The sequence below is a fragment of the Phlebotomus argentipes genome, unplaced genomic scaffold (assembly GCF_947086385.1).
Source record: "Phlebotomus argentipes unplaced genomic scaffold, Phlebotomus argentipes genome assembly scaffold_4, whole genome shotgun sequence".
Classification (NCBI taxonomy): Eukaryota; Metazoa; Arthropoda; class Insecta; order Diptera; family Psychodidae; genus Phlebotomus; species Phlebotomus argentipes.
Window position 1 is genome coordinate 4,022,719 of NW_026776174.1, and position 12,815 is coordinate 4,035,533.

The 12,815-nt window shown below is 35.4% G+C and overlaps 1 protein-coding gene across 3 annotated transcripts; it reads left to right on the plus strand.

Annotated features, from left to right (window-relative positions):
• Positions 1 to 18: 18 nt before the first annotated feature.
• Positions 19 to 12,103, plus strand: LOC132258844 (RING finger protein unkempt). Of its 3 annotated transcripts, none has more exons than XM_059756348.1 (10): positions 19 to 112; positions 213 to 422; positions 4,513 to 5,135; positions 5,229 to 5,353; positions 5,418 to 5,624; positions 5,911 to 5,998; positions 6,048 to 6,215; positions 6,275 to 6,744; positions 6,819 to 6,971; positions 7,030 to 12,103. In XM_059756348.1, the coding sequence occupies exons 1-10, from the start codon at positions 60 to 62 to the stop codon at positions 7,222 to 7,224; spliced, it is 2,292 nt and encodes a 763-aa protein (XP_059612331.1). In that variant the 5' UTR covers positions 19 to 59; the 3' UTR covers positions 7,225 to 12,103. The 3 variants fall into 3 exon arrangements, with proteins under 3 accessions (XP_059612331.1, XP_059612332.1, XP_059612333.1); XM_059756349.1 differs by having other exon boundaries at positions 6,822 to 6,971; XM_059756350.1 differs by having other exon boundaries at positions 6,069 to 6,215.
• The last annotated feature ends 712 nt before the right edge of the window (positions 12,104 to 12,815 follow it).

Consider the following 12,815-nt stretch of genomic DNA (forward strand, 5'->3'; position numbering starts at 1 on the left):
CGGGTGTCCCACGGCAGTCAGAGCGATGTCCCACGACGCAAAAGACACCAAATACAAAAATGGCTGAAAAAATAATGGCAACAACACAGCCCGAAAAACCAAATCACTATAAGTGAGTAAAAAAGTGTCTTGCATGCATTGAAATGATGTTGGAAGTGGAGTGCAAGTGACTGTGGAGAGTTTGGTGGTTAATTTCGTGTGTCTCTTTGCAGTTACTTGAAGGAATTCCGTGTGGAGCAGTGTCAGTCTTTCTTGCAACACAAATGCAATCAACACAGACCATTCATATGCTTCAATTGGCACTTCATGAACCAGCGTCGACGCCGACCTATACGAAAGCGCGACGGCACATTCAATTACAGCGCCGATAATTATTGTACAAAATATGACGAGACGACGGGCATCTGTCCAGATGGTGACGAGTGAGTACATCTTTTCCAAAATTCAATCCCCTGCTCATTCGCTGGCACTGTGGCTCGGTCGCTGGCGCCCCCTGCCTGCCCGAGAATCTTGCCATTCACTCGCCCCCCTGCCTGACTCCCGGGCGCCCCGCGTTGGGCCGCCAGAGCCCCGTCCGGAGAGCATATCGGAGTATTGGGTTTATTGCGTAGTAGTGCGTAGCGACGTCGACGCTATGACGTCTTTAGCCAAAACACAAACACAAAGGAGTGCGAGCGAGAGCGGCGCCAGAAAGAGACACCGTCTCGAGCATAACATTTCCACTTCAACATAATAAATTGTGTGAAAGTAGCTGGAATGGGACTCATAGCGGGGCCCTGTTGCGAGAGAGGGACGCCCTCGGCTTCACCTGCCGCGCGTGCGAACGGGAGGGCGCGATGTTGAGAAAGGCGCGCACTCACACGCTCTCGCCAGCGAACGGAGTGGAGAGACAAAGGGCCACATTACTACACTCCCCCGAAGAATTATGCACCCGCCAGCATTCCCACAGCACAGAGTCAGCACGTGTTTGTTTACCCTCAAAGCAGCCCCTAAAATATGGTGACAGCGGTAGACAAACATGTTCTATTTTCGCTGCAATGCGCTGCATGTAGAATAATTGAGGGGAGGACGCATGGGAATTTCCACAGGGAATCAAATTGGGTGCGTTGGCGCTCTTATAGGAATGCCACATGCCTTGTTGTGTTTATCACATTCCAGAAAGTCATCATGTTGGATTTTTATTTGAAAAATCATGAAGCATTTCACAATTGAGACCAATTGAATTGAAGTTGATTGGTGGAAATAGTAAAAGTAATTCAGTTATTAGAGATTTAGCGGTATTCTCGACAGGTCCGGAAGAAATGACTTTTTCTGTCTTATAAAGCAAATAGTTGTAAAATAATATGAACAAACACTTGAAATAGCTTTAGAATGACTGTATTGTAAACAAGGATTAAGTTGCAATCCGAAATCTTGACATTCCAAGATATACAGTTTCATACTGACGACATTTTGCAAGAGTTTTGATCTTGATCTTTGTTTCTTAATTGATTTTCCGTTCAATTGTTATTGTTTGACTGGGTTTTTGCAAAAGTTTAAACACTGAGCGTCCAACAAGATAGTAAAAGAATAAAAATTGCGCTGAATTTTGTTGACATGTTGTCTTTAATCACGTAATCATGTGTTTTTGCTTTATTTGCCAAGCATTGTCCAACTAGAATTAATGTCTTAATTAATTATGTGAGCAAAAACGCCAAAACATATGGAAAAATATAATGCCAGCTTATCAGTTCCGAAACTTTTGCTGGGCAGTTTAATGACTGAAATTTCCATACAGTAATACGAGTATACAATATGTAATTGACTTTTATCTGGTCTTTGCCATGTCTCACAATCCTACCCAGATTCTTCGGTCAGAGTCGTTGTGTTCGTTTTATCTACGTATGAAGAAGCAAAAATGTATTGTTCCCAAGTAATAAGACAATTTGATATCGTGTAAAAAGTCATGCACGTGCCTTTTTTTTCTTTAAAGAAAAATAAGGTAATAAATAGCCAAGAGAGAAAGAGGAAGTGGACCAAAGGCGTGCGATGAGAAGAATGTTGTTTTATTTTTGGAACGACTCAAAACATGTTTAAAGTAATTCTATGAATACATTTATTATGAATTTTAAAGTCTTACATCGCAATGTGACCGAAAATGTATTTGAGAATGTGTCACAGTATGACAAAATAAGTCTATTTAATTCACCTTCGCAGTGAATTTGGAGAATCGAATTTACTCTATTTTCTTCTTTCGATTTGAATGTGTAAATTCTTTGAAGGCTCTTTGGAAGAGAGTGAGCAAAAAGCTGAAGCGAATAGCATTTGCAGATTAGTTCCGAAAGGCGCGCTCAATAATGGGATTAACCAATAATACGCTTTAATAGGCGCTCCGTTGTGAAAGAGTAGTTCATGGTCACAGAGATTTTAAAAGCCACTGGCGAGAGAGATCAGTGATCTCGGGCGGCGAAAGTGAAAGTGAAAAGGATGTTATGACACAGTGCAGAGCTTTGCAGAGTGTTTGCACACAAGCTGGCATATTTTCGGGGGGGTTTTTTTGGGTGCGGATTGTAATGAGAATTCTTGCACAGAGTGTGAGTTAAACAGGGAGAAAAAAAAGAGTAAATATGTGATGTTAATTTCTGCGGAAAAGTGATTATACTGGCGATCGCGAAGCCTTTTCACTCTCAACTTGCCAAAGTGTGAGTGCAAGTAATGGAAGATAAACAATTTTGAGCAAAGAGAGAGAGAGAGAGAGAGCGAAAGATAGGGGAGAAATTTGATGAATAAATGTTCTGTGGAGGAATATAAATGGAATTTGTAAAATATCGCGCTTGTTATGAAATTCTTCTCTGTACATGTTGTTGTTGTTGTTGCTAGTGAACATTATCACAAAATAGAAATTGCCCGTTCAATTTATTGAGGTACAACACATACGCCTGTGTGTTGGAATTAATTAATGATTCATATTTAAATGAAGTCTTTATTTTTGTGTCTATTCCATTATTCATTTTGCAGTATGGCGGCAAATACATTTTAGATGGTGTGCAGAGACAATATAAAAGAGAGAGAAGCGAGAAGAGAAAAAATAGTGTGGGAATGATAGTTTCTCTTTTGATATCATCTTTTGTATTTCTAAAAATAGCAAAGAGAAGAAGGAAAAAATATGTTTGCAAAAGATTTTCCAATAACAGTTTCTTATTGTTAATGGGGAGAAATTTCACAATATTGCGATATATTCTTTTCTTGGAAGTGCATAATATCTCTCTTTCCGCCAAAATGAGCAAAATTTTCCCTCACGCTCGCACTCTTAGATAACACACATTCTGTTGATAAGCGTGTTGTTGATTACAGTCAATAAACGATGAGTTTTGTGAAATTTTTTTCCCCACACGTTGGCGATAATATTTATTTTTCAATTGCTCACGCTAAATTCGTACAATGTATAATGGCAAAGTGTGGCACTGAACGAATTTCCGCCAAACTCCTCCAAAACTTCACCCACATTGTGACATATTTATTGATTGCCTGGCTGAATAGCGCGAATGGCTGTTCGGGAAATTGTATGCGTGAAGAGAGAAGGGGAGGAAAATCACAATAAGTTTCTTCCTTTAAAGCCGTCGTATGTTCATTAACGTCTTGTTACAAACATCGCCTTTAATGTATGACTACTCCACGAGTTAGTCATTGGATAGGAAGATAAGATGTGATTGATATGTGGAAAAAAGTCTGCATGTGGGTAAAAACGCTCGTAAATATGCTACTCGAAGTGGATATTAACGTGTAATTTATAAGAAATCATGTTCTCAAGAGTTGCGAGCATTTTGAACAATCGTTCACAATTTTTCTGTTCTGTTTTATCAAAATTCAAAAATTTGACATTGACTTATTGGTTAAATCTAGACTGTTTATCAGTGAATGAGAATTTATAAACAATTTATTTTTGACTGGTTCATTCATTATCGGAGCTGATTCTTATAGCATATCGATAATGAGTTGTTTACTAAACTGTGCAGATCTAAACGCCGATAAAACACTCATATTTAAATTGAAGAATGGCCAAATAATTAAATATTTTCATTAATTTCGCAAAAATTACGTGATAAAGGAATTTTAGGCAATTCACAGTAGGAAGAATATTAATTTTCTCTAGGCTCTGCATTTTCTCATAAATGTTAATAGCTGAATTTGCAATCTTCCTTGTGTACTAATGTATGTAAATGGTGGGTTTCTCTCTCTTGTTGTTGGTTAAACAGGAGAGGAAAGAATATAGAGAGAACAAGATATTTTCATTATAATGGCTCTTGGTTGGTGTACATCTCTTTATGGTTAGAATCATTGTAAGTGAGATTAAAGACATGAATGTTTTATAGCTGCTAACTTTGCGGTCCTTCCCATTCACGCTTTATTATGTTGAGCAATCGAGAGGGAGAGAGAGAGAGAGAGATGAATAAACTTCAATTGTGCTTTTGCTAGCTTTGCAATTACTTACGCAATCTCATTCTTGCTCTCTCGCTGTTTTTCCTCCTGCAGTTGTCCGTATCTACACAGAACCGCCGGTGACACAGAACGTAGATATCATCTTAGGTATTACAAGACATGCATGTGCGTTCACGACACAGATGCTAGGGGATATTGTGTAAAGAATGGTCATCATTGTGCCTTCGCGCATGGGGTGCACGACCAGAGACCTCCTGTGTACGATATCAAGGAGCTGGAGAGCCTACAGGCGGCCGAAAATAATGGCGATGGGCTCAATGGGCCAAACGCACTAGATAAGGAAAGGAATTTAATGAATGAGGACCCCAAGTGGCAAGACACAAACTATGTGCTGGCCAACTATAAGACAGAGCCGTGCAAGAGACCGCCGCGTCTCTGCCGCCAGGGCTACGCGTGCCCGCAGTATCACAATAGCAAAGACAAGAGGCGCAGCCCTAGGAAGTACAAGTACAGGTCCACGCCGTGCCCCAATGTGAAGCACGGTGAAGAGTGGGGCGAGCCAGCCAATTGCGAGGCGAGCGATAACTGTCAGTACTGTCATACACGCACAGAGCAGCAATTCCATCCCGAGATCTACAAGTCCACGAAATGCAATGATGTCCAACAGGCGGGCTATTGTCCCAGGAGCGTGTTCTGTGCATTCGCTCATGTTGAACGTGAGTGTTGACCTTTAGAAGTTCATTGTGTTTTGCCGTGAAAGGAGTAAAAAATCGATTTTTGACTCTCACACTTTTGCCACGTCTTTGCAGCGTACATCCTCACTGAGGACATGCAGAATAGGGACTTGGATGGTCCCACGTCCAATTTGGCGCTGGCCGACATCATTTCCAGTGCTCTGCCGCAAGAGTGCAAAAAGGACAAGAATGATATGAATGTATGACTGTGAGAGTTGTCTCGTGGTAAACTTTTAATTAACAACTTTGACTATCTCATAACAGATATCATCACTGCACAATGGCAGTGGCGAGAGCAGTGAGTCTGCCAGCACATCGAGCCTGGGATCAAATAGTTCTCACAACAAGGCACCGGGATCGCAATTGCATCAGAAGATGAATGCATTTAATAGCAACTTAAACAACAACTCTGCTAATACCAATTCGAGTATGACTCCATTCTCTGACTTGGCGCCAGAAATCAATAAGCAAGTGAGTACAAAATGAAGTTTCTCGACCTTTTACCGCGTGTTCCCATTTTACTCAAATGATAAAGTTGTATTGCACTCGAGAATTTAATAATTAAGGATATTGAGAGATGGGTGTTTGAGGGGGGAGAAAAGTTGGTCTTCAGGCTATAAAACACATGTGAGGGCATGACTTTATTTACACGATTAAATTTTAATGGAATTTTCCGTAACTTGTCTTCATTTGATTCAATTTGTTGTGTTATAAAGCAATTTATAATGCATTTCTTACCTATTTGTCTCATTTGCAGTTATTAGCGATAGAGAATGACCCGACTTTGAGCCCAATGGAGAAGGAGCAGAGGAAGCGAATGTGTCTGACATTCTTAGGATCAATGCGTGAGTGGATGTTCGATTAGAAAGAACAACGAATAAAATATTGATAAAGAATCAATAAATATGTTTCCAGCTCCCAGTAATTCACTGGAGCGCGATTTGCTGTCCAGTCATATTGTTGAGAACTCGTTGTCGGCTGGCATCGCTTCAGTAGGACTTTTACAAAATTCATCAGCACCTGTTAATATTCCAAATTCGCCGATAGGGAATTCAATTTCTGGTAATTTGATAAATTTAATTGTTTTTGTGAATAGCAATTGATTGATTGATGTCTTGCAGGACTTTTTCAAGGAGCTTCGGCGCCTGTTAACATTCCTGGAAGTTCACTGGGTAACTTCAGTCCATCGTCCAATCGTTCTAATTTGTTCTCCGTTGGCGATCCATTCAGTCACATTGGCAGCGGTTCAGCGCCGAAAATCAACAATTCCTTCGGTCCAGGCGACGGAATCTTCTTCCAGTCGCACCTAATATCGCCGGGTCTTGGCGATCCGCTATCCATTAGTCCAGAAGTGAAGCTGAGGGAGGATTTAACCAATAATGGATCACTATTCGACAATGGTCTGTCGCACAGCAATAAGGCGTTCTCCATGTCACCGTGCCTCAATGCGGCCGGTCTGACTGAAATATCGCGCTTGAAGGATGAATTGGCCAACAAGAATGCCCAATTGATGAACTACGAGGAGCAGATGATGCAGAGTAATAAGGCGTATGAAGCGTGGAAGATGGAGATTGATGAAAGCAATAGAAAGGTGAGTGAATTGTGTGAAGATTATGTTACAGACAAACTGTATTAAATCAATTTTCTATGACACTGACCTTTAAGCAGACTGCAATAGCTGAACAACAGCGGGATGAGGCTTTGAGTCACGCGAAGGCACTCAAAGACAAATTGGATATACTAAGCGCGCAAAATGGTTCGACGATCACAAATAGCTCCTTGAGAGGAATGTCCTTGCAGAAATTGAAGACACTTCAGGTGAGTTTCACTGCTTCTATCATGATCGGATAAATCCTATATTTGGCCTTCTTTGCAGACGAAACTTAAGAATGAGTTGGAGGAGGTTGAGAAAGTGCTGTATTTGGAGACAGCGACAAAGTGTATGAAATGCGAAGAGAACAATCGTACCGTGACTTTGGCACCATGCAATCATTATGTTCTGTGTGACTCTTGTGCGACTACCGTGAGGGAGTGTCCGTATTGCCAAACACCTGTTCAGTCTCAGACGTAAGCTGGCAGGGAAAGGAGGTAAATCAATATGGAAATTAGGTTGTACGTGAAAATAATATGAAATATGCAGATAGGAAGAAAAAATATGAAAATATATGTGTACATAATGAACTATATATGCGAGAAAGCAAAAGATATCCACACTTGAAACCTAATAGCGAAATTCTAAAAGAGAGAAACATAAATTTCCATGCAAGATTGAAATAGTAGAATAACAAATTTACCTACAATATGAAGAAAAAGATGAAGGAAACTTTTACAAAATTTAAACCACACATATTTCCACAGTAATAAAAAAAAAACAATGAATCTATTGAGCGAGTGTATAGGATTTACTAGAAGAGTGGAAATACAATATATAATAATGAATAAGAAAATATACTAAGAAATTGACATGAATTTGGTATAGGAACAAGAAAATTTTTGAAGAATACAATGCAACAAAAAAAAATTAATAGTAAGATTGAGAGTGAATTAAATTTGAGAGATAAGAGAAGAGAAAATATTTTTTTAAGAGTCTACTTGAGAAAGCTCTTTAATTGCAATAATTTCCTAGATGTTCGTAGAAATGCGAGTGAAAAAAATGTGTGTGAGAGAGAGAGAAAGAATAGGTTAGAAAAAAAGGAATAAAACATTTAGAGTTTCTATGTTTCTCAAAATTTTAAAAAGGAAAGAAATTGAATTGACGTAAAAAGGTACTTTTCTTGGCCTAAATTCCATTTTGTGATTTAATGACGAATAATTATGAATTTATATAAAACTTTTTCTTGTATTAGAATTTATATTTGAGTTTTTCATCATAGTTTTCACTCAAAATTCTTTTTCCAAAATATTTATTTTTTTACGTTTCTGCAGAGAAGATGAAAAGATGTTGAATAATTATATTTTTTCTCAGAATATTGAGTTTAGAAGAGGAGAAAATTAAGATTAGAGGAGTAATACATTAATAAAAAATTATATACAACATTTAAGAATGGATAGTAATTAGAATTTTGAAGATGAAGATGATGTGTGAACGGAGTTGTAAAGTAGGCGATTTAAAGAGAAGGAAAAGCACTTTAATATTTAATTATTATTCCCTATTCAGTAGGTGTAAATATGTCGAGTAAATTGGGTAAGATCTATTGGGACATTTGGTATTAAATCTACTGAATTATGACAGATCCACACATGAAAAAAGTGTTTCTAAATTGTGTGAATCAGGGCGTTGGGAATGGCATTGTGTGACATTAACTCTCTTGTACAGTTTATTTGAACTTTTTATCCCTGAATAGATATCTATAATCACTTTAATAATTTACAAACTTCTCTAAACTTTTTCCAAATGCTAAAAACTCAACTCCCAAATAAAAGATACAAGAAAACAAGTTATATTATTTAAAAGGAAAATATCAAAATGACTGATTTTTATATGAGCATAAAAATGGATGAAAGTATTTGTATAAGAGAATAACGAATTGATAGAGAGAGAAAGAGAGAGACAGAGTGAAAGTTTTGAAAAAGTTAAGAAAACACCCACAAATCTACAATTAAATGGTCCTTTTATACGTACTAGATTTTCTTCTAATTTTTGAACTACATTTTTCTATGTAGAAACTATGCTCAAATAATGACGAAAAAAGAAAATAAACCAATACACAAGATACAAAAATAATAAGTAATAACATGAGAAACCGAATTTGAAATAAAACCCAAAACAAATTTACATGTATTTTTCCCTCTTGAAGAGCAAAGAAACTTTCTTATTAAACACTTACACTCTACATATAAAGATTAATACAGAAAACAATTTTGATAATAGAGAAGAATTTAGTTTGTCATGGATCCTCGCAATTGAACAGAAAGAGTAGAGGATATTTGTGCGACATACTTAAAATTATGATTTTATGTCATTGAAGAAAATTGATAAGATCATTGAAATGTGGAAAAATAATGCAAAAGCATTATGACAAAGTTGATAAGGAATCATAAACTTGGATGAATAAAAAAAAATTATTTAGAGAGGAGAATATTTACATATTGTATTTTGATGAGAGAGAAACACAGAGACAGAGTAGGGGGTGTGAAGGAAGGAATAAGAAAAATACGAGTGTAATTTTCTCTATTACAAGAAATACATTAAAAATATTATATTCTTGATATGTATTGAAATATAAAAGAAAACACAGACAAAAAGAAGAAAAAAAATGAAGTAGAATAGGTAGGATAACAAATTATATTTTAATTGAATTTTATTTTTTATCACTTAAAAAAACATCTACATTCATGTTTAATCTTTAGTTCTTTAAAAAAAAAATATTTTAACAGCATATAAACTATGATCTTTCACTGCAACATTTACATAAACTTAAATGTTTTTGTGAATAAAGAAAAAAAAATCTTATATTATAACGAGCTTTTATGCAAAAAAGTGTCTTGAGCAGCAAAAACGAAAAATCCATTTCTGACTAATTCTCTAATAGCATTTCTTTGGTAGGAATTTTATTCAAAATTATTACATGATATTCTTCGTGTCACTACAGTATTAAATGAAATGAGAAAAAAATTATGTTTACTAACATTCAGTTTACAGCAAATTATTTTTTTGTAGTCTTTCTTTAAAGGAAAATGAAGAAGAAAAGAAATTGTAGCTTTTTTGATAACTAGGTTTATGAAAGGAAATTTTGTGATGATATTTTATAAAAGGAGAAGAAAAAAATGAAAGAAACCTTATGAACTGACCTATACATAAATCACAAGCACTTTTTGCATAATTTTTGTTTTACTTTTATTATTTTACTAATATAATATGTATATCAAAACTCTAACAAATACACAAATGAAAACAATATACACAAATCATAAAAAAATAGGGTAAGAATAATTTCTATACTAATTATTATTCTCAGTGTATTAAAAGAAAAATAGATTGTGACGAAGTGAATTAGTGGGATAATTAACGAAAAATATTATATAGAAAAATATTTTTTTCAAATTGGAGAATTCACTTATGGAATGAAAAAAAAATGCCACTAAAGTCTGATGAAACTGAAATTATTTTAATACAAAGATATTTGGGTTTCTATACCACTAGTGATAATCATTGTTTTTATCCTGCTAATTATAAATGATAACAAAAGATTGCAGTTTAGATATGAATTCTTCAATTTGTCGAGAAAAATCCCTTGTAATATCCTATTTTGCACTATTCAGTTTTAGTCTCGAAAGAAACTTAAATAAATATGCAATACAACTGAAATATCATTTATAACTAATATTATGTATAATTAAATGAAAATCTTTGTTTTTTGTTATTCTACGCATTTTACAATTTTTCTATTTTCATAATATCTCATGACTACATTTGAAAAGTGAACGAAAGAAGATTGAAATGAATATTTCCTTTTTGAAAAGAGTAAAGAAAAATCATTTATTGATATTAAAAAAAAATTGAAAAAAGTGTAAGTAGGTAGTATTTAACAAATTTACAATTCTTAATATACTGAAGAAGAGAGAGATAGAGAGAGTGAAGAGAAGGATAAATTCGAGAAGTAGGATTAGAAATTAATAAATAAAAGAGTTGACTAGAAATTTTGGAATTTGAAAAAAGCGAATATGAGAAATTAATAATAAATTGAAGACACAATGAAAGGACAAATCACAATAGATGGAGATAAGAGAACAAGTAAATAATAAAGAAAAAATGTTGCAAATATGGAAATGGTTAAATATACAAAATGAAAATAGTCAACGATATAACATTTACGCAAAACTAATATTTAAAACAATATATGAAATATTACAAGCAATTTCTAAAATCATTCAGTAAACAAGATGAAAAAAAATACCTGCATTTATAATTTTATAGAATCCTGCGATGAACCAAAATTGTATTTTCCTGTACTTGAATTCTTTTGAAAGAAAAAGCAAACATTACGCGGGAAAGCGCGAATTGTGAGAGACATATAATTCCAAAAAAATATATATTGAAATCTATTCAAAATATATCTTATAAAAATAATTTTATGGTAAAAAAAAGAGAAAGAATTGAAACATATTTGAAGGTTTGCAAAAAGAAATAAAAAATCAGTGTGAACAATTTTTTGAATCATGATATAGAGAAAAAGTCGAGTACAAAGTCTGGCTGAATCTTACTTTGGAAAATTAAGGATTTCTAAGTAACACATAATGGGAAAGAAACTTGTGAAAATATAATGGAATTCCTCCTGATAAAAGCACTGTGGTGAAGAGAAGTGACGATGAAAATATTAGGCAACCTGAATTATAACATAAAATTAAAAAAAATATGAGAAAATATTCATCAAAATATTTGTAGGAATGAAATGAAAATCAGGTGAAACCCTCAGAATAATGAAATGCAGCATCAAAATGTCACTAAAAATTCATACAATCTGTTTTTAACTGAATGTGATTGAAAAAAAGAATATGTCAATAAAAAGTGAAATAATAAAAATTCCCTGTTCATAATTGACAAACGTCAACGCTAATTATATTCGATTAATTGTGATAAATTTTCCCAAATTCCACAATGATGCTGCATGGAGTGATAGAAGAGCTATCTCTAGGGTATGGAAACATGTAATATCATTAATAATATAAAGTAATAAATGTTGTTACTGTATTAGTTGATTCATGATTTTCCTAATTGATATAACACATTGAGATTCACGAGGGCGCGATAAACAAGTTTGAGAGCAAAAGAAGTTAATTACAATGAAAATAACGAAGAATTAAAAAGGAATATTAACTGCAGGAACGGATAAAATAAAGAGAGATGCTTTATATGGAACAGTTATAATCTGTAATTTGCTTATTACAATTATTTATTGTATACTAAAGAGATGAGAAATATGAAACAAAAAATAAATTATAAAATTGAAGCCACTTTTTTGCACGATGCCAAATGGCGAGATAATTAATTTTGGTTCCCCAAAATCAATTCTCAGGAGATGTTTTGGGGGATAATTGCCGGTTTCACTCCACAGAATCAACTCCACCTCTTTCGGCACGGTTTTTTCTCTCTCTCTTGATTCCCATTCAAGTTGTCTCACGTGAGAATTGATAGTTTAGGGGCACCTTCCGTTTGAGGAATGTACTCGAAAGCAGAGAGGAGAAAAAGCTTGATGGGCAGAAAAAGATGCAAAAAAAACGACAACAATACAAAGTGGATGTCATTAGAGATCATAACAACGATCACAGGGAATGAGCTTAGAGGCAGTGCGCAAAAAATGGGCAAAAAGAGAAATGCAAAACACCGAAAAATTGTTGCATTTTTCCTGTTGGCTTGCGGGTGGTCCCATTCTTGTCTATGATTCGAGAGGCTCTGGAGAAACACGCAGGCGCACACAGATGCATTAATGCGAAACAAGAAGCCAAAAGCGCGCCGAAGATCGCTCCTACGACACCATATAGACCCATTTCTCGGCGGCCCCGCACACCAACAATCCTTTTTGCCGCAGCATCTCTGAATAATTGAATTGATGCTCCTCCGCGCACAGCTTCGCGGCCAGCACAGATCCCACGGTGCCGCGCAGCGAGTGCGAGAGGGACGCGCGATCGCGATCGAGTGAAGATTATGGAAAGCAGAGGAGA